Source organism: Amblyomma maculatum, unplaced genomic scaffold, assembly GCF_055883805.1.
Source record: "Amblyomma maculatum isolate TAMU_Amacu unplaced genomic scaffold, ASM5588380v1 scaffold_13, whole genome shotgun sequence".
Classification (NCBI taxonomy): domain Eukaryota; kingdom Metazoa; phylum Arthropoda; class Arachnida; order Ixodida; family Ixodidae; genus Amblyomma; species Amblyomma maculatum.
In genome coordinates, this window is record NW_028146738.1 from 35812756 (window position 1) to 35836986 (window position 24231).

Below are 24231 nucleotides of genomic sequence, written 5' to 3' on the forward strand. Positions count from 1 at the left end.
CGATTACAGGTTATTCTTCAACATGCACTGAGGTCAGATACCACACCGGCGCCTTGCGTCGAGCTTGCATCCAAACGCGGCCGCCGTACTCGGGATCAGGCCCGGGTACGGCGGCCGCAATCTTGAACCACTAAGAAAAAAAAAAAAACACTAAGCTGTATTATAGAGAACACATTACTTTTTACCCCTAATCGCTTTTAAATGAAATGCCATTTCTGATATATCCCTTATCTTGATGTTTTTAAAAGAAACAAATCTGTTATGTAAAATATAAATTGAAACAACCGCAGTTCATAAATACAAACCACACTTTTAAACTTTTGTTTGGTTCATGATAGCCCTACTTGTTTATTGGCCACAAAAGAAGTGTAAGACAAACTCAATTTGCATCAGGTTCACAATCACTGAAGGCCGCACAGCATGGCACACCCAAAAAGGATCGAAAGAAAGAAGGGGTATAATTTCGCCACGGTTTTTACTGCCGCTGGCAAACAGAAATATTTCAGCTTTGCCATGTTGGAATTGCACCCATTTCGAAAGGGAAAAATTGATCAGAAACGACACAACACTAACAAAAATGTAAGGGGCAATAAACACCGACGTCGTACACTTCTTTGTATAGCATTTCATCTAATAAGGGAGTAATTACTAATTGACATCCACCCAAGCGCCGCCATACGGCTGCAAAAGAAAGCTCTATTATCTGCTTACCGTCCTTTATAGCATCGTTGGTAGAGCGACCTTCCTGGAAAAGCGGTGGTTCCAGGTTTGTTTTCTGGATACGGACGATTTTTTCATTAAATATGAAGTTTCTGACAAAGCTGTATAGCTTTCCTTTATAGCCCTATGTCTGCGCTTGAGTAGATGTCAATTAGTAATTACTACCTTATTTCATACCTACTCCACCTTGCGGGTTTCCTCTAAATGTTCGACCAGAATTGCATCAATTTCAAAGGTAATTGTGATACACTTAGTGTTTCAATTCACCCTATAAGGTGAAATAACTGGTGAAAAGAGAAGTCGCTCAGAGGCATTCGAACCCAAAACATTCATTATCATTCCCGAGGTGAAAGAGGCACCTAGTTTATCTCTTTTAGGGATACAAGTATTGAAGGGCATAGATTAGAAATGACGAAGCGAACAGTAACAATCTTGTTGAGAGGTGTCAGGTTATCTTCACGTCTGCAAACAACATAGTAAACCGGGCAGCGTGGCCTTCTAAATACGGCATTTATTTCTGATCAGCCAGATAACTCTTTCAACATGGATTCTGACGTTTGCTAGTTTCCTAGTGATCAAAACGTCTACTGCTGACAGTTCCTTTCTTTTCTTTTTGTGAAAGCCAGAACATGAAGTTTAGCACAGTAGAAACCGGCGCTTTCACCCACATTGAATCCTCGGTCAACAAGGAATACGTCTTTTGGAAATAGGAAGTAGGTAAGATCATGGTTCTTGTTACTACAGTGCTGGTCATACAGCTCCCTCCCCATTCTTCAGAGATGAAGTTGGCAATACCTTGTGGACCAATGCCAATTAAAAACTTTGCTGTATTACAGCCTTTATATTAAGACCATGTCTTGCTCCGGGGTAAAAACGGAGATGGTCTCTCTATCTTTATCTCGAAGCAGTCAATTATTGGGCAATATCCTCACCAAAAGAATCATAAAATGATTTTGCCATCGCTGTGGCCACACATTTTGATACTTGAGACGCCAGTAGGCAGCATGCAGCCATTTGTCAAAGATGCGCGACACTGCATCTGAAATATTGAACGCAAAAGCAAGGTCACTGATGTGCAAATTTAGCTTCAGCTTCATCATAAAAATTATAAACTCCCAAAATTTTCACAAACTGTTTTGCACGGTGAGGGACAAAGCTCTCTATGAGACTGTACCGTGCATAAAGAATTGTGAAGATCGCCAAGCCCGTGTAGAAAGCAACCTTAGTGTCGTTGCATATGAAGGAATCCTGTCAGCTCCAGCAGCTTGTTCTAATTCCACGCGGCGTAAACTCGTTCAAGTACAAGAAGAGTATCCGCCTCGCTTTCGGAAAATACCAGATTTAATCCCCGGTGCCGCCGGGTACCCCCCGGTTTCCAATTAGTAAAAAATTTCCCCTGGCCTGGTGCTCGGCTCTTCTGGGGTGAGATGCTTGGGAAAAGGGGTCACAGACAGGAAACGTTTACTCAAAAAGAAAAGAAAAAAAAAACAGGCCACATAATGGGCTTTTCGCCGCACGAGGCGAAGTTATTATTCTCCGATGGCGGAACGGATCACTGTCCCGTCGGCGCTTACTATTTAGAACCTATGACCCCTTTCTCAAACATTTCACTCGAAATAGCCGAGCATCAGGCCGTGAGAAAGCTTGCACCCATTGAAAACCGGTGCGTACCCTGCGCCATCAGGGACCGAATCTGGTATCTCCCGAATACGAAGCAGATGCTCTAACACAAGGTCAAAGTCTCTTCGCATTCGGGAGGTAGCAGGTTAGGTTCCATCCCCGGTACTACCGGGAACCCACCGGTTTTTCAATGGGTACAAGCTTTACCCGGCTTGGTGTTTGGCGCTTTGGGGTGTAAGGCTTGGGAAGGGGTCTTAGGTTCCAAATGGTTGCGCCGATGGGACAGGGATCCATTCCGCCATCGGACAACATCATCATCATCATCATTTATTAACCCTTAAAGGTCTCCGTTCGGGACGTTACATAAGGGGGGGGGGGGTGGTACAGGATTGTTCAGCAGTCATACATGATCATAAATATAAAAGTAATATAGAAGTATAGAAAAACAATATATATAGAAAATAACAAGATATGATAAAATAAGAAAAGCACAAAATAGAAACAGCAGGTAAAACAAGGTGAAAAAAGACAAGTGTAACAAATTCGGATAAGTCATGGCAGAGTGGCAAAAATATAAAAAAAAAAATTCAAATAAAAGCTATGGAAGTAAAACCGGCTGTCAGCTTGCAGGGCTTGGTAGCTGACATAAGGTACAGGAAGATTATTTTTCATTGAGATAGTCGATTAGGAGCTGTTTGAATATAGAAGGATTAGCCTCAATGACAATGTATTCGGGGAGGTTATTCCAGTTTTCTATCGCACTGGGAAGGAAGGATTTATTGAAGGAATTGGTGGAGCCGTGCAAACGCTATATTCTTAAAGAGTTAAATAAACGGCGAGATGATCGTACCGGAGCTCGTAGAAGGTTTTCTCGAAGTGCTGGAAAGTTAAAGTACAGTTTGTGAAAAAGACAAAGAATAGAAATTTTCCTGCGGAAAGCTAATGATTTGAGACCGAGAGATGATTTCAATAATGCAAACACGGGGGCCAGTTGGTTGATCATTCTGTGGAATACTGCGCTACTTGATATACAGAGACAAATGGAAGACGACACACGAATACTGCGCTTCATTCGTGTGTCGTCTTCCATTTGTCTCTGTATATCAAGTAGCGCAGTATTCCACAGAATGATTTCAAGATTGTGATGCTGAACTGCGATTTGTACTGTGAGGTGATGAAGCGTGCTGCCCAATTCTGAATGGCTTCGAGTGAGTCTATCAAGTAGGTCTGGTGAGGATTCCATATTGTTGAGGCATATTCTAGTTTAGTCCGAATCTACGTTTCATATGCTAGTTGTCTGGTGGCTGCGGTGGACATGGGAAGTGATCTCCTGATGCATCCGAGTGATTTGCAAGCACTAGCACATAGTTTGGTGATGTGGTCAGCCCAAGTTAGGTTGGTTGTTATTTCGATGCCGAGGTACCTGTATGAATTTGTTTGAGAGAGCGCTATGGAGCTCAGGGAGTACGAGAAATGAAGAATGGAACGTTTACGTGTGATGTGCATGAATTTACATTTCGAGACATTGAGCTGCATTAGCCAATCGGAACACCACTTCTGAATTCGGGTTAGGTCATCCTGTAATATTTCCTGATCTCTGCTATTGATGATGCGGCGATAAATGACGCAGTCTTCCGCGAAGAGACGGACAGATGATAAAATACCAGATGGCAAATCGTTAATGAAAATTAGGAAGAGTAACGGAGCAACAACCGATCCTTGAGGGACCCCGGAGATTACTCTAGTAGTTTCGGATGCGGGATTGGCGATGACGACGAATTGCAAATGGTTAGTTAAGAAACAGTGGATCCAGGATAAGACAAGAGGGTCAAGTGACAGACCTGAGAGTTTGGAAAAGAGACGCTGGTGAGGAACGCGATCGAATGCCTTGGCGAAGTCTGGGTAAATGATATCGGTTTGGAAAGAAGCGTTTAGATTTAAGTGAAGATCAGTTGTGAGTTCGAATAGTTGAGTTTCGCAAGAAAAACCTGTCCTGAAACCATGCTTATTGGGAAAGAAAAAATAATTGTAGTCAAGGTGAGATGCGATATGCGAGTATATTATATGTTCAAAAAGTTTACAAGAGATACATGTCAGTGAAATTGGTCGATAATTTGAGGGGTCGGAGCGATCTCCAGCTTTGAAGACTGGTGTGACCTTGCTTAATTTCCAGTCGTCTGGAATCTGACTAGTATTAAGAGACTGGGTGAAGATGAGTTGCAAGATTTGGCTCGTGAAATATTTAGTGGCTTTTAAAATCTTAGCAGGGATGTTGTCTGGTCCAGGGGAAGTGGATGTCTTTAGATTATCAATGAGGTTTGAAATTCCCTCTGTTGAGATTGTGATAGGTGGCATAGGTGCATAATTTAGACTTGGCACGGAAAAAGTGCTTACTGATGGATCGGGGGTGAACACGGAGGTGAAATAGGAGTTCATTACATCGGAGCGCTCGGATATTGGAACGTCGGAGCTGTCTTGTGTTTTCAGGGAAATATTGTGCGAACTGTTTTTATTGGGCGTGAGTAAATTCCAAAATTCCCTAGGGTTTACCCACAGTATCTCTATGAGATCGCGACAGTAGAATTTTCGTTTTGAAGATCGTAATAACTGCGTGTATTCGTGCAGGCTTGCAATGTATTTGTCCCACTTCGCAGCGCATCCCGATTTCTTGGCATTACGAAATAGGCGTTTTTCCGACTCTGACTCCGACTCGCGCGGCAAAAGCCATTATGTGTCCTTTTTTTATTTTTGAACCCACATTTTTGGTCCATGGGCCCTTTTCCCAAGCGTTTCACCCCAGAAGAGCCGAGCACTAGGCCGGGGCAAATCTTCTACTCTATGGAATCCGGTGGGGACCCGGCGGCACCGCGGATCGAACCTAGCACCTCCCGAAAGCGAGGCGGATGTTCTTCCACAAGCCCACTGTTTGGATCCGCTTCCCTTTGGTATGCAAAAATTGTGGTTATTTGTAGTAAACCTTCATCTCAGGGGAAAGCAGGGAAGGCGCTATTGAAACTGTTTAAATACTGATGGCTTAGTTCAAGTTTGTGAGTTTTTAGTGCAGGCCCTTTGTACCTATATAATAATGGCTTAGGGACATTTATAATTATTTAGCATTCCCAACTTTTTTTTCATTTTTCTCTATTTACTTTTCTACATGTAGGTCAACGAACTGGGTGATTCTTCTGTTTCTCTCCATCTCTCTGCCGAACTAAAGGCGCTTCACTGACTGAGAAAATAAAGTCAGCATTACGCATTTTCAGGATATTGACAAAATTTGATTGTGGTCAAACAACCAATAATTAGCCTTCTCGGTAGCTAGACTGCTGCTTGTGAATAGCGTACGCACGTACTACTAGTGCGACGATGTTCCATCTATGCTAGGCTGTACGCTTCTGCTGTTTTGAACTTTTATTCTGGCCTAGCTGGAACAACTTTGATGTCATCTTGCGTTTCCTACGTTATTCACCACCTAAACTAAGCACAAAGAAAATATGAGCTTCTCATCTTCAGCGCGGGTGTTTTTTATAAGAGAAACGTTACAGTTCTTCTCTTCAGTAGCCTTTATGCAAAGCAAAAACAAACAAAAATGAAAATTTTTTAAGGAATGAACTCTTTTTCACACAAGAAAATAAGTGTCAAATTTAGGTATATACTACCTCAGAAGCTCTTCTCTAAAACCTGTCTCAGTGGCACCACTACTGCGCGACGCGCAGAGTCTCCTCGCGAATATCTGCCCATAGGTCCATGACACTAGATCCCTGTGTCTTCTCCACGATAGCCATTTCCATGCGCTGCAGCTGAGGTCCGTTGAAGTGCTCTTTCCAGCCTCCTACCTTGGCTCTCCTAACAATGCTAAAGTGGGTAGGATCTGGGACGACAGCTGCGTTGACGATGGTGTTCAGTTCCGTTAGCCTTGCATCTATGTCTGCCCGTCTAGTGTTGGTTAGATCAACCTCTATTGCCTTCCTCATGGTCTCCGGTTTTGCCCTCTCCAAAATTTTCTCCAATCTTTTTCGTCCTGCTTCGCCGCCTTCTTCCAACATCTTGCTGTAGCGCTCGCCTAGAAAGCGCGCCAAGCGGATGACAGTGCCCGGCGTATCTCGCTTGAGTTCTTCGTAGGTGAGGAACAAGACATTGGGCTCATTCCTCAAGCAGTAGGCCGATATCAGGTGCTCAAAGTAGTCACCGTATCCGAAGTTTCCTTCAATAAAAGCTTCCAGAAAGTCGTCAAAAGAGGCATCTTCAAAATGATAAAAACTGAACGCCTTAATGTGGTAGTAAAATGAGACGCAGACATCCCAAGGGTTCCGTGCCACGTAGACATACTTAGCCTCGGGGTTGAACTTGTCCGGGCGCAACGGGAGATGAGTCATAAACAATCTAAGGGTGCCTGGAGCCAGGTTGTGCTCCCAATGCATTTCATAGTAGTCTATAAACACGGTAGCGCCAATGAACTCTTCGTAGCTATCGACAGAGCCACCCTCCTTGAGAATGAGCTGCGTTAAGTACTGCACCCAGTGGGTACCACTCTTCGGATACGTCACTTGAAGAAGATCGCCCTTCTTAGGGACGAATTCCAGCGCTTGCCTTATCCGCTCAGGTATGGTGTAGGGGCACCGTGGTACGCCATCAATAACTTTGTAGAACGGCTTCTTTCGCTCAGTTGTGCATTCCGCCATCGTTTGGTTGCGCAACAGCTGGCCGAAGGAAGCCTCGGCCGTTGTTTGTGGGATACTGCAAGAGATGAAGGGAAAATTAGGCGCTGTGCTGAGCGGACTTCAGCCATGCGGCAGGAACTCAATTGGAGTTCATCACTTGCGATACTCTCATTATAGGGTTCGCGCATCCAGAAAATAAGAAAAACGCTGGGTCCACATCGGAAACGTACTTCTACAGGGAGCAGGAGGGGACTAGTGACGTTATTAAAACTATTGGAGTTGCCACTCGTTCTCTCCTAAAACCGTGAGTCAGGCAGAATTGCGCGCTTTTAAACGCATCAATAACATTTAGATGGCTGAGAATTTCCAGGATTGTGGAGTAAAAGCAGTGGAAATGAAGTTGGGTACAATCGATCTCTGTGTCACCTTCAACTGCAAAGAAGAACACGCTAGAGCAACCTCAAGCTTTTTGTCAAGGCTGGCTTCACGGCATGACAGCAGTGTCTCGATAAAAAACGATAAAAAAAAAATGCTTGAAAGACCGAAGGGTGCTTTCAACCAGACCCGACGTTAACCTTGTCACGTGGGTTTTCAGTGCCAGCGCTGCCAGCAGGTACCAAGGGACGCGCAGCCGATCTGTCCCCATGCGCACGAAGTAATCATGGAAGAGCTATTAGGAGAAGCTCCCCTTAGAGGGGAATGGCGCGCATTTGGATGTATCGAATGTTTCCCTGAACGGGAGCTTGAGAAACTTAAACAACGGCGCTATTCTTTTGCATGCTATTTTCAAGGTATATTCTGAATGTTAGATATATGCAATAATTCTATATAGCGGTAAATTCTATATAGGAGCTCAGAGATATCTGAGGTCAGGTGCATTCTTGATGTAGTACCTCATCGTGTACTACTTAATTGACTTGGCACTCTGACCTTGTGTTTTGAAGAGAACGGTTTCATGAAGCTGTGTTTCAGAAAATCATCTTGCATAAGCTTGCCGCCGGTATAGCAGCATTTTTTTTTTTTCGCAGCCCGCCTCCAGAAAGAAGGGCGATATATTTAGCGCGTGAGAAAGAGCCGGTCGCTGGAGATGTGTGGAACTGTTATTGCCAGAGGTAATGAGCGCATAACAGTTAAAAAATTCGAGGACACATTGGCGACTAAAGTGATGAAAGGCGAAAGCCGGAGTGCTGCATTCTGCTACGCAACTTTTGGGCATGTAGCGATGAATGCTGCTACGAGTAAAGCGAGTGACAACTCTTTCACATTCTGCGCGTGGATTAATTCAGTGAACTCTGCTTGGCAGCGACGAGATCGCGCTTCTTGTATCTGCGCAGTTATTCTACGTTTACTGCTGTGTGGTTGATTTTCTTCCTTTCTTTCTTTCCTTCTTTCTTTCTTTCTTTCTTTCTTTCTTTCTTTCTTTCTTTCTTTCTTTCTTTCTTTCTTTCTTTCTTTCTTTCTTTCTTTCTTTCTTTCTTTCTTTCTTTCTTTCTTTTTTAGGCATTTGCCTAAAAGGAGGCTGAGGCTAAAGGCGCGGTCGCCTGTCGTGGCCTCAGCCCCCTGCTACATGATCAGTAAGCATCGAAAATACAATATTGCGGCAGGCTGGCACACAACAGTATAGCCTTGATCAGGACATAAAAGGAAAGAAACAAAATAATAGTGACATTTGTGCGCAGTGTGTGCAAAAGAATTATATGTAGGTACAATATGAATATAATGAAGACACTTAATAGGCACAATTTTACGATGAGTATCGCAGGCATACAAAAATAATGAAAGGTGAAGAAATATACACAGTACAAAGCCCTATATCAGACAGGCGAGTTTCTCCTTTTTTTTACATTTAAACCATAAGACAAGTAAACAAATACATGGTTAATTACAGATTACACTGGACAAAACGAAACCGGTGCGGGATTTTACTGGTGCGCGTCCATAATTAGCAAATAAAAATGAAATATTTTCGCAACTCTCACTAATTAGGCATTAAAATAATTAGTCAATATTCACAAATATTTAGTAATTCACAATCAGTGAAAAAATAGTCACTAATTACTTATTGATTATTGATTGGCAAATGGCCATATAAGGCACGCATTCGCGCATACTGCGGTGGTGCTCTGTGATTGGTTGATACTTCCATGACATCATCCCGTCTCGACAAATTAGTGCCGCCGCAAAATCGTGACACTTTTGATAACGACAACGATGAGTCAATGAAGGCTTTCGCCTTAAAAAATGACGGCAATAACTACACACAGCAGTTCTCGTACGTAATTGACAGCCATCGTTGTCCTTGCACATATGACCGTCATAGCAGCGTTATTAGCCCGAGCGGAACATTTTTTACTAGGGGTGTGCGATGCCGAATAGTAACTATCGAACGCTCAGCCATGTTGCTGAGACAGGCACTGCACAAAACGTTGTTCCGCAGAGCCAAACACACGCGACGGGGCACAACGCAAGACCGCCTTGCACAACGGAACAATGGCGAAGTCGAATTGGTTTGGAGTGGATTGTGGACCTCACCCTTTGCATCAGGCGGGCGCTCACAGCGTGGTCGCGTAGGCGCACGGAGAGACACAGGAGTGGGGAACTTCTTCTTGCACTCGACAGGTGGCGACGCGTGCGTTCATTATCATTATCATTTTGTTTTGTTTAGTTCGCTGCGATTTTCCAGTTGTTGCGGCGTGTTTTTGTGCAACCCTTTCGTGTATTTTTATGGTCGCTATCCTTCGTGACGTGTACCGCCCAGCGATGTTCCGGCCGCGTGAAGTATGGGATTTTTTGGGCGATTCATGATTCGAATGCATCACGACAGTGCTATCAGTATTGTGCCATTTATTTCCACCTGAGCGTAGACTATAAAATTAATATGTGCGTCCCATCCTCGGAAAACCAATGACAGCACTAAAACCTGGAGAAGAGGGAGGAATGACAGGTATCTCGTCTTCCCTGCACCGGCGCCGAGCCTGTCGCAAAATATATCGAATATTTGGTCATCCGAATACTAGGTATTCGATTCGCGAATCGAATAATTCGAGAACTTGTTATTTGATTCGTATTGGAGAATTCGAGTATCCGCACATCACTATTTTTTACCTATTTCCTCCACAATCTCTAAAATTCCGGTAACAGTGTCCCATGCAATGTGTGCCTGCTCGTGGAGAGCTGCGGTGTCACACGAAGTTCAAAAGTGATCACATCTACAACTACACTTCTTTAAGAAGCATATCATAGTCAGATACTGCTTGGAAAATCAACGGCATTTGGTAACAATAGCCCAGGGTCCGCAGTGTCCTTTATTACTTACAGGGAAATCAAAACCAACAATAAAATCAGCTTTTTCGTATTTATTACAACTCTTGAGCCAACAATGTGGTCCAAATGTCAGTGAAGTACTTTTTAGCTAACACGAAAAACTTCAACAACTTTCAACTTCGAACCTTTTTCACTGTGGTAAATGCAGACATAAATTTTGGTCGACTCTTACCGGAATATGATCGGTTCCACATGGTCAGTCATTAAAATTTCGGCGAAAACCCTGAGAAAACTACCAGAGGAATTATCTTGACGCCTCCATTGTAGCCGGTTGAGAGAGTACGCAGCTTTTGCTTTCAAGATGTTGATTGTGATACTTCAATTTGTGAGTATACAATGTGTATATTATTGCAAAGCACAAATTGCTTGTGGAGGCGAGTATTTATAATGTCAGCTGCAGAAGTGAACCTCCGTTGTGTACTAAGTTTTGTCATACCAGATCGCACAATAGTGAAGTGGCCTAGTGGTTTACATCAAAGAGCGAGATGTGCATATTCCTTTCGTACGGCGGCGGAAGAACAATATCTTATTCAAAATCAGGTGGCGTGCTATTTGTTTTACCAGTTATAAAAATAGCAGCTTTTCTCGATTCTAGGCCCCTGTTGTTAGAGTACCAATTACCCGCGTCACGCATGTCTACATTGCCGGTCAACTTTTGAACACATGAACGCTGAAGCTTTTAAGAGGGCAAGTAGAAGGTTACGAAAACCACCGGTATACAGAACATCGCGCAAATAATTATTTCCTTGTATCTCGAATCTGATGACACTGCTTATAATTGCAGCATTCCAGGTTTAAAGGAATGATCAAATGTTTCGATCCGCAGCAAATAAATTTTTCAATTGGCTCTTCGCGTGCATTCAATAGTAAAGATTGGCATCTAAACATCACGGGGAAGAGTGTTAACTGCAAAACACTACGAGCCTAACAAGGGGCTTTAAGCGGATATATTTGTTGATATTTTGTAATCTTTCGATATGCGAAGATTTGTGTTTTTAACAAATTCTAGTTTCAAAATGCATTTGACAGGGTTTAGGGGTATAAATCATTCCACATACTTTTACCAGCAAACTTCCTGCGCTAAGATCTCACACAGTGCTGAGCTAAAGGGCCCTGCGAAGCAAGCAATGTGGGAACGATTGCACAAAATGCCCTAATTTAATAAAAGTGCCAATTCTGCATGGATCGAGCGTTTAAGTGCGAGGGCCTTACTTATCACGATCTACCCGGAACATGATAATTGAGGGCTATCTGCGTATGGACCTTCAACCTTGAACCTGGAGTTTCGAAACGGAGCTCCCTTTGTGTCCAGATAAGGAGAAAAAATCGCCAGAACGAATCAGAGTCGAAAGCCGAAATGTCTCGGGGAAAACATTTAAGGAACAATATAGCTATCACCGCAGCCCTCACCGGTGGGTGTTATAGCGTCTTTCTCGCGCTGTGCATCGCTGTGCATCTTCATCGAAATCCATCCATGTGCGATGGACCCAAACCATCCAACTGCCCTCTTAAAGTTCGTTGAAAGTGCGATGGGGTTTCGCTAATGGACTTGGTACACCCACAGTTTGTTTGTCCCACTCTCAAAATATTTTTGCGCAATTCGATAATCGAAATTCGAAAATTGAATTGACCCACGCTCAAAATCGCGCTTATTTCGCATGCTAGCAAGGTGATGTTAAAAATCCTGCAAGGTAGGCTGCAGCAGTATGTGGATCGGGAGTTTCCGGACGTGCAAGCTGGGTTTCGCAAGGGCAGAGGAACTAGAGACCAAATTGCCAACCTTCGCTGGATCATGGAAAAAGCAAGAGAGTTCCAGAAACCCATTTACTTCTGCTTTATTGATTATGCGAAAGCGTTTGACTGCGTAGATTACAGCAGATTGTGGCAAGCTCTCCAAGAGATGGGAGTTCCAATTCACCTCATCTGTCTCCTCAGGAACCTTTATGAAGGGCAAGAGGCCACAGTCAGAACTGGGCATGGTCTTACTGATTGGTTTCCGATTGAGAAAGGGGTGAGGCAAGGCTGCATACTGTCGCCCTGCCTATTTAACTTATATGCAGAGTGCATCATGAGGAAGGCCGGTCTGGACGAGTCTTCAGCTGGAGTGAAGATTGCTGGAAAACGTATCGACAACCTTAGATATGCGGATGATACCACGTTAATAGCAGAAAGTGAAGTGGAACTCAAGAGACTTCTGATGCGCGTACAAGAAGAGAGTGAGAAGTTTGGGCTTAAACTGAACATTAAAAAGACGAAGATCATGGCGTCTTGCCCTATCAAGTCCTGGAGCATCAATGGACAAGAAGTGGAAGCTGTGACAGATTTTCTGTTCTTGGGCGCCAAGATTACCTCTGAAGGAGACTGCAGCCATGAAATTAGGAGACGCCTGCTTCTGGGAAAGAGAGCAATGGTTAGCCTTGACCGCCTAGTAAAGAGCAGAGACATTAGTCTGCCAACCAAGATTCGTGTAACCCGTGCTATGGTCTTTCCAGTTGTGATGTACGGATGCGAGAGTTGGACTGTGAAAAAGGCTGACCGCCGAAGAATTGACGCGTTTGAATTGTGGTGCTGGCGAAGACTCTTAAGAGTTCCCTGGACTGCCAGAAAATCAAATCAGTCGATATTGTCGACCATAAACCCTGACTGCTCATTGGAGGGTCAAATTCTAAAGTTAAAGCTCAGCTACTTTGGTCATCTGATGAGAAGAGAGGAGTCGCTGGAGAAAGATTTGATGTTGGGAAAGGTTGAGGGTCGCCGGAGAAGGGGTAGGCAGCGAACGCGATGGTTAGATGGCATTCTCGAGGCATTGCAGATGAAGCTATGTGATGTTAAGAAGATAGTGAGAGACCGGAAAGCGTGGCGTGACATGGTCCATAGGGTCACGAAGAGTCGGACACGACTGAACGCCTGAACTGAACTGATAGTCCCAAATCGATTCAGGCAATGAGGGCTGCCGTAGTGAAGGACTCCGGAAATTTCGCACTCTGGGGTTCCTTAACGCGCACTCACATCGCACGGCACACAAACACTTTGCATTTTTCTTCTCTATCGAAAAGCGGCCGCCGCCACCGGGATTTTGTCCCGTATCCCGTAGCAATCGAGCACCCTATCCAGTGAGCCATTGAGGCGGTGCTTTAAATATGGAAAGAGAACGGAGATGGGGACGCTCGCGCGACACTTCGTAGGTTGGTGGAATGAAACCGTCTTCCATTTTGTATGCTTTATGGTAGGACATTTATAGCCTTTATGTATGTGGCCATCAAAACTAGATCGTTAGAGGCACTAAGCATACGCAGCACCGTACCTCCTAATGACCTCCAGGCATTAGTGATATGCCCCAACGTTTTCACTGAGCTCGTGCTGGGACGATGCTAATAACAAAGCTCCAGTACGTATTTTTCCCCGAAAGCAGGAACGGGCTGCAGAGTTCAAGACAATTTCACGCCTTCCGGGACCTACTAGTTTTCACACGGATAGAACGATGGCGGCTCGCTGTTAAAACATGTTGTATAGGTCGAAAGTCAAGGCAATGTCTGTTAAGGGAATTTCCCTATATAGCTTACCTTCAATGTGGTGCACAGGAGGTGAGACGCCGCTTTTCTGCTCTGTTCTGTTTCTGCTCCTCAAGCATGCCCTCCGCTCTGCCAACACGAGATAAGGAATATAAGCCGGCGCCAAACAATCGAAATGCCTATTTTATCTTGTCTCCACTGCTCTGAGACCTGACAATGGGAAAACCTTTATCATCGCCACGCAACAGGATTGTTGGAGTTCACTAAAGAGCATTTCGTATATGGTCGTGCCAATACACGCGCGATGTCTATATATCTGTTGCTCGTGCTTGGCGCGATATGCCCTTAGATGATTATGTGCCATTAAAACCAACATAACATATATTTGTTGCATATGCGAGCTGGGGAGCCATGTCTACGTGTGTCCTAGTAAGAGCGCAGATGCAAGACCTTTTCCAGGCAGGGCCGTTGTCTTGCCTTCACACTATATCTAAAGTGATCAGAGCTGCTGCCTGCGCTAACTCCAGCGCAGCACGAGTACCTTTTCCCTCCGGTCTAGCAGGGTATCGCTATGCCGCATTTACAATAAACTAGATAAGTGTACGTGGCATGTTTTTCTGCGTGAAAAAAAAAAAGTGTATTCACCTTCGCAATAGCGGTTGTTCGTAGCGACAACTTACCTCGCTCTCCTCGAGCCACGATGACTCTTTCTTGTGGCAATACTGGGGGGAGAGGGCCTGCAGTCGCCACTCCCGCAACTTCTTATCTTTGGTGGAAAGGTAAAGCTTTGTTAACTTTAGATAAAGGTGTTAATATAATCCCTTGCAGGCATGCGCATTTTCTTTTAGTCTGGGGCACAAATCTTCGAAGTCGGAACACATGTCTTTCTGACGCAAATTGATCAAATCACAACATGGAGTGCTTATAAATTTACTGAGTGAAATTCGAACCCTTTACGGAAGTGTACTTCAAGCACCTTTAGATACAGGTTGGGACGGGGACAACTCGTAGCGGTGGGTTGTAGAGTGCTGCTGAAGTTATATGCCTTAGACAGCTTAGTGATCGCTCGATTAGTTAAATAAAATATAGAAAATAATGTTTCTTTTGTTTTAAGAAGCAATGCTATAATCCCAAATCGAAGGTCGCGAACATCGAAGGCTTTTTTTTTTTTGTTTTTATTATTCACTAATGCGGCTTGAAGTATTGAACGCAAAAAACAAACATGTAAAAAGCCTTTGAGTTGGGTTTCCCTCATCACGCTCTATAAAATGGTGTTGCCTATATTTTTGTGCACGAAATACTGCCGCCGTTTTGGTATTTCATGCTTTAGGAGTTGCTATAATTTTGGTAATATTACGAAACTTAGAAACTACATTTTATTACTATGGAATGTGTGAAAGGCAATTAAACGAGCTGTCAAATGCAAATTTTGAAGTTTTGTCGTTTCGAACTTCAGAGCCGGTGATTAAAATAAAAAAAACTCACCTGTAAGTTTAACGGCCTTCAATTCTACAATGTATCATTACCCCTTAAATTTGTACAAAAGAGTTGGTTAAGTATTTTAATTTATTAACCGCGTGATCCTTTAACTCCACAATGCACTTTAGGTACTGTCCTATTCCCTAAAATATTCGGTTCTGTCGACATTCTAGGCGAAAACTCGCTGGCATGCCTCTCATAGGTCGTAACTGGCCGGTGACATGTGCTTCACAGCACCGAGCACAGAAGACTGCACTTATTTCGGAGGAGCGGCCAAATAGGGCTTCGCCATGGAAACGGGCGGAGGGGATGAGATTAGAATGCAGTCCTCCGTGACCTTTCGAAAATTGGGTCTCGAGTTATGCACGCTGCTCCTACTCCACGCATGTGTGCTCGGACGACATGGTTAAAGCGTGTCTTTATATCTACAGTGCGTGCTCTTTCATTTCCAATGATAGCTTGCGGCACTATGCTAATTATATATGTGGGATAATAGAGGCACAGATTGGGGATATACACATAGGAAAGTGCCCGTACGTAAAAGAGGTATCGCAATGGGAGCCAGCAAACGGAAACAATTAAAACTGTAAACTATATATACATAAAGCCGGAGCTAAGCTGGAGCTAAGGCGTCCCCCAAAATTTATTGTATATGGGAAACTTTAGGCTGTGAAAAAAAGATGACCAGATATATAGTTATGTAACAATAAATATTGTTATTAAGAGCGTTTACTGAGAAATAGAGTTTTCATTTTTATCTTCAAAAAACGTGTGAAATCGGCTATTATGTTCTAACTCGTTCGTTTCTTTTTAAGGCGTACACTAGAAAAGCATCAGTAGAGGAAGGAACGGCCTCTCAGTGCGTACCTGACGTTCTGATGATCTGCTATATTTGCGAGTTCTCGTTTCACGGTCACGTTACAGCCTCGCGACGGAAGAAAGAGGGGAATGTATATTTATCAAACAAGTAAGACTTCCAGAATCACACGCGAAGTTTTGGTGGCAGTTTCCTTAAAGATGCACATTAAAGTTTGGCAACTGCGTCTATATTTTGAACAGGTGCGCTACCTGCTGAGGGGCATTAAACAACTAACATTATCTCGGACATTTTAGATTTTCGGTCTCCCCATTGATTTTCTATCCCCGTCATGAAAGCCTGTGTTAGCGAAGGAGCCATTTTAAAAGTGAAGCATTTATCTAAAAAAACAGGGAGTATCCATATTAAATTATTGAACAAGGTTAGAGCTTAGGGGCTCGTTTTGTCATGCATATGAAGGAAGCCAACGGTCACCGATACTATAGGGAAAGTTAAAAAGGGTTTTCCTCCTGACGCGAACGGGGAAGGGGAGTGTAGCTGCCTGTTTTGAAAAAGTTCAGCGTAAGGACAGTCAACAATTTACAACAGACTTATTTTATGCGCTGCCATTTGATCCAGTCCGAAGTGCCAGAGCACACACTTTTCTCTCAGGCCAAGCATGTGCGAAAGGGGGCGAAATGTGGTTACGCTCATGTGAAATCTCTGTGCATCTGTGCAGCAGATGTGCAAAAGGAGGTTTTCACGTGCCTCACCTGCAGCGGGCTTTATGTGTTGCTCACACAGTCGTGAAGTTTCAATACACAGTGCTTTCCTGTGATGGCAAGTTCTCCAAAACACTGGCAACAGCGATTCGATCAGTCCATTGTTGCCTTTCATTTCTCTTTTCGTTTGGCGTGCAGATGTATTTCTTCCTATATTTCGCTTTACATGAGCAATAATGTTTCAGTTGTCTAAATCTGGCTCTCTTCGGAAGCCCTATGCGAGAGTAAATTTGGCCAGGTGAGTTATCATGCCCAGAAATTGTACACAAGCCTTTATTTAAGTTTTTGTGAAGGCATTTGTAAGCATATGGTAAAACCCCGCTTATACACACAGTAGATCCACAGATTTTCTTTCTGGAGGCTCATTTTCGGCTGTTCCATGGCCGAATATATCACCACTGGCACTCTATTACAGTCTAAACCACTTGGTGCGAACGAAAGAAACAAATTTAAAAGAAAATTCGCGCTGTGCATTGCAAGGTTGTGCAGTTCCCTTCAATGGTTTAGTAACATGATATTACGAATCCCGGAGTTGCGTTACAATTAAAATTGATGCCTAAGAAGGCTGATCTTGCACTTCGGAATTGACACTTCTTCTTTTCTGAATTAGTTAAAACAAAAATTAAATGGTATTTATTTTATCTTAAATAATAAACGTTACAAGCGCAGAAAAAAACACAGCAAACATCCCGCAACTGCTTACAGTTCTCAATGGGATTCACTAGATTAGGACGCTCCATTCTTTTTAAAAGCTTAATTACCATTACCTTTGTCTGCCGGTTTTACTGAGCAGCAGCAGCCCAACCGACACAAAGACAGAAAGCAAGACCATTTCACTGAATGTGTATTTGTTGCAGCTTTATTCAAGTGGGCGAGATGTGCGCAAGGTTCTGACATAAGTTGACGCCGTTTGTCGACCCCATATTTACGAAATGAAGATTTCCAGTAGACCAAAATTGAGAAATATACATAGTCCTACGTCCTTACGTCCAGTGTACAATAAATCAGCGACTCCACCTTAACCTGTGCTTTACAGACAAACCATATTTCCGAAAAAGCCACAGCTGCTGTTTAATTCGCTGCGCTCAATTTCACTCTAATTGAATTTAACAGATTCTCCGTGCCAGTTAAATATTTTGGTTGAGACGCTTTAGTTACAAAGGTTTATAGCTTCATCAGTGGGCATTGCATTTTTTTCTGTCAAGGTATAACAACCATAGCCTCTCCGTCTAGGACTTTTTTAAACATTCACTTACGAGCGTTGTGCAAACATTTCTTTCCCAAACTCCATGGTGGCCCCTTTTATTCTTTTTCTATTCCTGACTTTCTTCGTCAGAAGCTTAATCAAGCAGAAGCAGAAGAGAAGCTGCAAGGTAACACATCGACAAGCACATTATGTGGACAGCTTGAGCTATCAGGAGGGCTACCGGCACAAGCCATACGAGGTGCCGATGGTCAGACACTTACGGCTGCGCCCAGTTGAGCACAACAACCATAGCTGAATCAGTATTGCATCTAGTCCCATTACCAAGTGGACAACGAGTGAGCCGCGCCACAAGCACTGATAAATTGCGCAGGTACTACAAAATTCTCGAATTTAATTGCTTTCAACGCTGCATGTTATGATGGCAGTTTGTAATCACAAAAACCGAACAAAACGAAAATGAACATCCACACAAATGAAACAGTAACAGGCTGGCCTCCAACGGATGAACCTTCACAGCCCATCTTACCGATAACATGATGCGATCTACGGTTCTGGTACAATTTAACTGCCTGCCCTGCCAGCCCTCGCGGCTACATTAGTTTTCTCAGCAATGACAACTGGCGCACGGCGTTCTAAAGGAGCCTGCGAGAAGTGCGGTAATAGAAAAAAGACATGCATGAAGGCGTATGGGTGACAGTATTGGTGAGAGTAGGTGAAATGAAAGACAGCGCTCAAAAAATTGCTGAGCTTGTGACGTCAGTCTGCAGCGTCTACTGCGTCCGTTCTAGCGTATTTCAAGCCATTTCGAGGTGACAAATTCGGAGCTCTTATGTATCCGATACCTCACCCATCCTCCTTTCGCTAGCCTCAAAACCGAACCCAAACGCAGTTCCTTCGCCCTCCATTTTTCACTGTTTTGGAGCAGGGCTTCTCATTAGCAGGACACTGATGGAGCGTTCTGTGCGAAAACAGTCCACAGCACAAACAGTCCACAGCGCCGGCCACAGTGGAGACGAAATCATAAGCGACATTTGTTGATGTAGCTTTCGTCGCAACCTCCACCAGCTCCTCGTGATGGCGGCATCTCGCTGAAACACCCTTCGATTGTTTCTTGCGCGATGTTGCCGCCAGGCAAATTCTTGCCATTGTTCTTACAGCTGCCGTTGCTGTTAACATTCGCCGTAGTGCCACTCCGCGATGTGTCGCTTCGCTGCTGTGGCATGAAGAGTAACCTCTCGAGGTGGCCCGTGGGTGCGTCGCAGGCAATGAAGAGGAAGTAGCTCAGGATGTAACTCCACACCAGCACGGAGAAGCACTGAGACACCTGCGAAGCAGCAATACAGTAACATGAAGCTGCAGCCTGAAATCACTCCACATCATTTATTTACTTGGCAGTGGCAGTTGCTTTAAGGTCCATATATTTGGAAAGAACTTTCACTACAAAATTCACGGGGCGAAAATCTTGACGCAGCGCGCTGCGAACTGGCCGCACAGTTCTCTGTGCAAAGAACAAGGAGCGAATAGCGCTGGCATACACCACTCTTTTAAAGTATAGGTGAAGAGAGAATTTTAGGGCTGAAGTGAATTCGAAATCGATAGTGATTTTCAAAACACTTGCGCTAGGTAAACCACTCCTAGCACTGTAGCCTAGTGCATAAAGTTAAAAAAAATGCCTGTCATAACAAAAGATGGCAAATTTAACTATACTGGCTAAGGGACAACCGCAAAATGTTTTGGATTTACGCTACGTCTCGATTTTATATCCGGAACATTACAGATAGCAACTTGACTGCACCTTTTCTGACAGGAATACCATTAATTCATATCGGCTTCATAGCAATGTAGTTCACAAATGTTATCACACTCTGATATAGCCTTTTTTTGTGTCAGAATGAAAAATGTACTATCAAATATATAGGGGCTATCATTTAAAACAACGATCAGATAAACTCTTTCGAGAAGCGGCTCCCATGTGTTCCTCACCATATTTCTTGCGTGTGAAAAACCCTTGCACTTGCCGCTTCAGTGACGCTACAGTCTAACGGTTATTTTGGGCCGCGCAAGCGAGTCAAGTGATTCTACCACGCACGCGTGTGTCTTATGTATTAAAAAGTACATGACCGCCAACTATGGAAGCTCGCCACCTCTTCGGAAGCATCTGAATTTGAAATATCGTGGGGCGTGGTAAAGCCTAAGCTTGAACACGGAGCCCCACAGTACTATAGTGGCCCATTACAGTGCCACTGCGCGGAGAGAAAGTCATCTAAGGAAACATGTTCTCTTCGTGCTGATGCAACCCATACTCCTATCCCTTTGCGCAAGAAACATAAAAGCCACGTGTTGGTGTGGACGCTTCAGTCTTCACGTTTAATAAAAGCTGTGCCATGGATGAAGCCCAATAACGGCCATGTGGAAACTAGTCCTCTCGATGCAACGTGTATGCGACAGGCGAAGACGTGCGAAGCATCTAGAAGCCGCAGCGTAAGACGAGCCATGGGTACAACAGCACAAGCGTATATGCGAAATGAGAAAAAAGTTGAGTAGGAATGACGTAAAGAGCCAAAATCTACAAGTACGGTTTCGGGAAGGGGCGAAAAACAAAGGTAGATGCGCCAAAACACCGACGCGCTGACTTCAATCTGGGAGAAATCGCATCATTCACAATACCGCGCGATCTTATTGAATACATCCATATCTTATTGAATACAGCTTTCCAAGAAAGAGTCATTGATTGTCTCACTAATATGCGATTTTTGGTGAAATAAAGTTTTAGCTAGCACTCCCACAAAGAGAGCGCTTTGCGAATGCAAAAAGCAAAGAAAAATAAAAAAAACAATTGGGAAAACTTTGGCTACATCTTAAATTCTATGACCTGGTAGCGTTATTTACTCCTGTCTGCTTCTCCTCTTTTTCATTCCCACTTCCCTGCAAGTATTTTGCTAATCTCTTAATCATTAAATTGTTCAATAATGTTTCTATTATCTCGCACAATTCATTACATGCAGTTCCAAGCTATCTAATTATTTGAGAGACCGCCTGACATATATATATATATATATATATATATATATATATATATATATATATATATATATATATATATATATATATATATATATATATATGCATATGAAGCGCATTTAACCAGGCCGCACGTTCACGCCTCCGTGACCTAGGAGTAACGCATCATACTCATTGCCCAGAGGACCTGGAAGGTTCGAGTCGTATCTCACTCTCGTAACTCGTAGAAGACGAAGTTGGCAGTGCCTGCCAAGTAAGGAGATCCCGTGACGTCACACAATCCGCTAACCACTCAATTCCTAGCTGGGTCTACCGTGTTCATTACCCAAAAGTCACTCCTATTTTGAGAAGTAGTGTGGTGGCCCGCGAGCTCGTGTTCGTTACCCAAAATGGGTGCCGGCGACAAAATGACCGCTGGCGCCCTTTTCAACTTCGGCACATATCGGTTTCAGCATCTAAATAGCGGAGAGGGATTTGTAATGGGCATTTACATCCTCTACAAATGCTGTTCCTTCAACATTTTTCTAGTCTCTGAAGGCCAGTTTAGCCGCGGTAAAGATGGGCACTCTTGGAATGCTTATGCTTTCGGCTGGTGCACGTGTGCACGCGGCTACGCGGTGGACGCTCGGTGCACGCTACGATGCTTCTGCTGTGTACAGTTTTTGTCAAAATTTGCCAAGGAGGCTAGATTTGTCAGCTAGCAGAATAGCGGCGTGCTTCTGGTACCTTTCAAGGTCTGTGCAGGCTAACGCTAACCCGTGTTCTCACCTTTCGAGAGCATTTGGTGCTTAAGAGCCCTAATATATGTGCAAGAAGAAATCAGCGTTTCTTGGTTATACTTCTGATATAAACGGTATACATATGCGGTACCGACGCGTAACGCCGGAAACGTTTTCCTCGGTATGCAGGTTTCCTCAAGTAACTTGAACCAAGGCTTAATTAAAGAATTAAGGGTCCCTTGATAGCCAATGAAGCCGGAAACATGATAATGGCTCTTGCTTAGAGTAATTGAGGTCAGTTTTTATTTGTTTTTTAACCAACAGGTTAAATGTCTTACAATATTCGACCGTTGAAATATTGCCGGAAGACGACGTGTAAAAAGTAAATTTATAGAGCACCTTCAGAAACCTCTAATTAGATTGCTTTGTACTGTACACTATATATTTCACGTATTCCATTATTAGTGTTTAAGTCAAGTTAACGGAAATATTAAAATAAGGCTACAGGGCTGGGCGCTTGCGCATTGCTATTGCGCTGCTCTTAAGCCTGCGATTAATGAACATTCTCAATTACAGTATGAGTATGGCCACGGGAAAGGGATAGCATATTATGTCGGTTCTATTTGGATTTGCGGCTCATGACTCGAAACGCGCAAATGCGTGCTGGTGACCGAGCACCGCGGGAGCATCAAAACGCCCAATAATGCGAAATAAAGAACGGAAACAGCTTTTCCAATGTGTCTGATAGGAACGCTTGACCAGCAGCGTGCCTTCATGGGACGAAAGGCGGAGGCCCGGAAACCTAACTTTGGAAAAAGGAACTGTTGCTTTCGCATGACCATTCTCTAATTGCATCCGACATTGTTCATCCATGGAAAATTTGAAAGCAGCACAATACTAGCTTTCGAAAGCCCCGTCACTGGCTTCTTTATGTATCGCGGGGCTTTCTTTGGAACGCAGACGAAAAACCGTGTGAGATTTCACGTGCGAAAAATAACAACGAGAGGTCTCAATGTGATCTACAACTTTTCTTCTAAACATTGGCGTCCACCGTTAATATATAAAAAATAAATAAACAGCAAAGTAGCCAGTTAGTTAAAGGGAATGTAAACACACACACTTGGACACTCTAGATCAGACCCGACAACATCCATCTTGGTCAATTCGCGTTCGAAGTCCTTTTGAAGTCTTTGCTCAACCTACATGGGACAACCTGTATACCGTGGCATGCAAACCTAATAGCACGCGGGAGCTGCGGTAATGGCTGAGTATCTCTGCAATGAAGTACCGTTAATAGCTCTGTAACGAAAAAACCGCATTGTCCCATCGACATTGCTGCAACCAGGTTTAACCGCAGCCATTTATACCATATGCTCACCAGCGTAAATCAATCAACATAAGCGCAAAAATGTGGAATATTATTTTAAACACGTTACAAAACCGTTTGGGTTCATTCCCTGTCCCGAAGAGACAGGCTTGCTCCAGTATTCGGAAAAATTATCGTTTCTACAAATACGCCTGCAAATGAACTCCTCCAACCTGCTACAAGTTCTGCACAAATTTGTTCTCAATCTCTACTGTAGGTTAACTTATTCTATGCCGAAATTGTTTCTCGGTGCCTTTCCTAGTAAACGTGCCATGTACCTGATTAGATCACCATCCGATGGTACCGTATGCGATTGCAGAAATAAAGACGCTGGATGCGGCCTAACCAGCGTAATTTGAAAACTCACCAGCGTGAAGTGGGAAAAAAAGATGCGTTCCCTGGCGACGTGATACATCACGACAAAGAAGGGCGAGTGGATAAGGTAGACGCAGAAGGACAGCCGACTCAGTGGCACGAATCCATCCCACGAAAGGAAGCGATTCACGAATCCTGCGTTGAATATATTGTACAAAATGTCCCAAATTAATATCAAGATAGCTGCATAGTGATATGCCATTACCACAGGCAAACAACCATTTTCGGAAATATTAGGGAAAATAATAAAACAGCAACTAGTCTCTTAAGTGAGTTGCTACAGCAATGAATCACAAAATTTCATTTCAGTTGAAGGTGAGTGCTGCTGATAATGAATGTATCATATTTAATGAAGGTCAGCGACTAGACAAATTAAGTGGAAATATATTTGAACAATGTATAGTTAAAGATTGTCTTGTGTATTCAGCAAAATGGCAAGGGACTCAATACCTTAATTCTTGATTTTTTACATTTCAAGAAATGTATATAAGGTATTAGCCGAGTCAGTAACTGCATGCGATATCATTTTATACGGTACACGTTTTGATCTTAAAGAAAAAAAAAACAAGAAATAAATCTCGTAGTTAAAACAATTGTCAGCATCATGACCTATAAACAGAATGGGGATAAGCGGAGAGAAAGGAAAAAT

General features: G+C 43.5%; 2 protein-coding genes across 2 annotated transcripts in view; both read right to left on the bottom strand.

Annotated features, from left to right (window-relative positions):
* The window catches only part of LOC146172560 (sulfotransferase 2A8-like), a 14011-nt gene extending 69 nt beyond the window's left edge, over positions 1-13942 (bottom strand). The window contains exons 1-3 of the mRNA XM_084586043.1: positions 13889-13942; positions 6000-7077; positions 1-130 (exon numbers count right to left, since the gene is read on the bottom strand). The exon at positions 1-130 is cut by the window's left edge and continues 69 nt beyond it. Of these exons, the coding sequence (XP_084442169.1) occupies positions 6039-7022 (984 nt within the window). The 5' untranslated portion in view covers positions 7023-7077; positions 13889-13942 and the 3' untranslated portion in view covers positions 1-130; positions 6000-6038. The remainder of the gene's footprint in view (positions 131-5999; positions 7078-13888) is intronic.
* A 5177-nt stretch (positions 13943-19119) lies between these two features.
* LOC146172561 (nose resistant to fluoxetine protein 6-like) overlaps positions 19120-24231 on the bottom strand; it is a 47011-nt gene continuing 41899 nt past the window's right edge. Inside the window, exons 14-15 of the mRNA XM_084585805.1 lie at positions 23575-23717; positions 19120-19425 (exon numbers count right to left, since the gene is read on the bottom strand). Coding sequence (XP_084441931.1) covers positions 19120-19425; positions 23575-23717 — 449 coding nt within the window. The remainder of the gene's footprint in view (positions 19426-23574; positions 23718-24231) is intronic.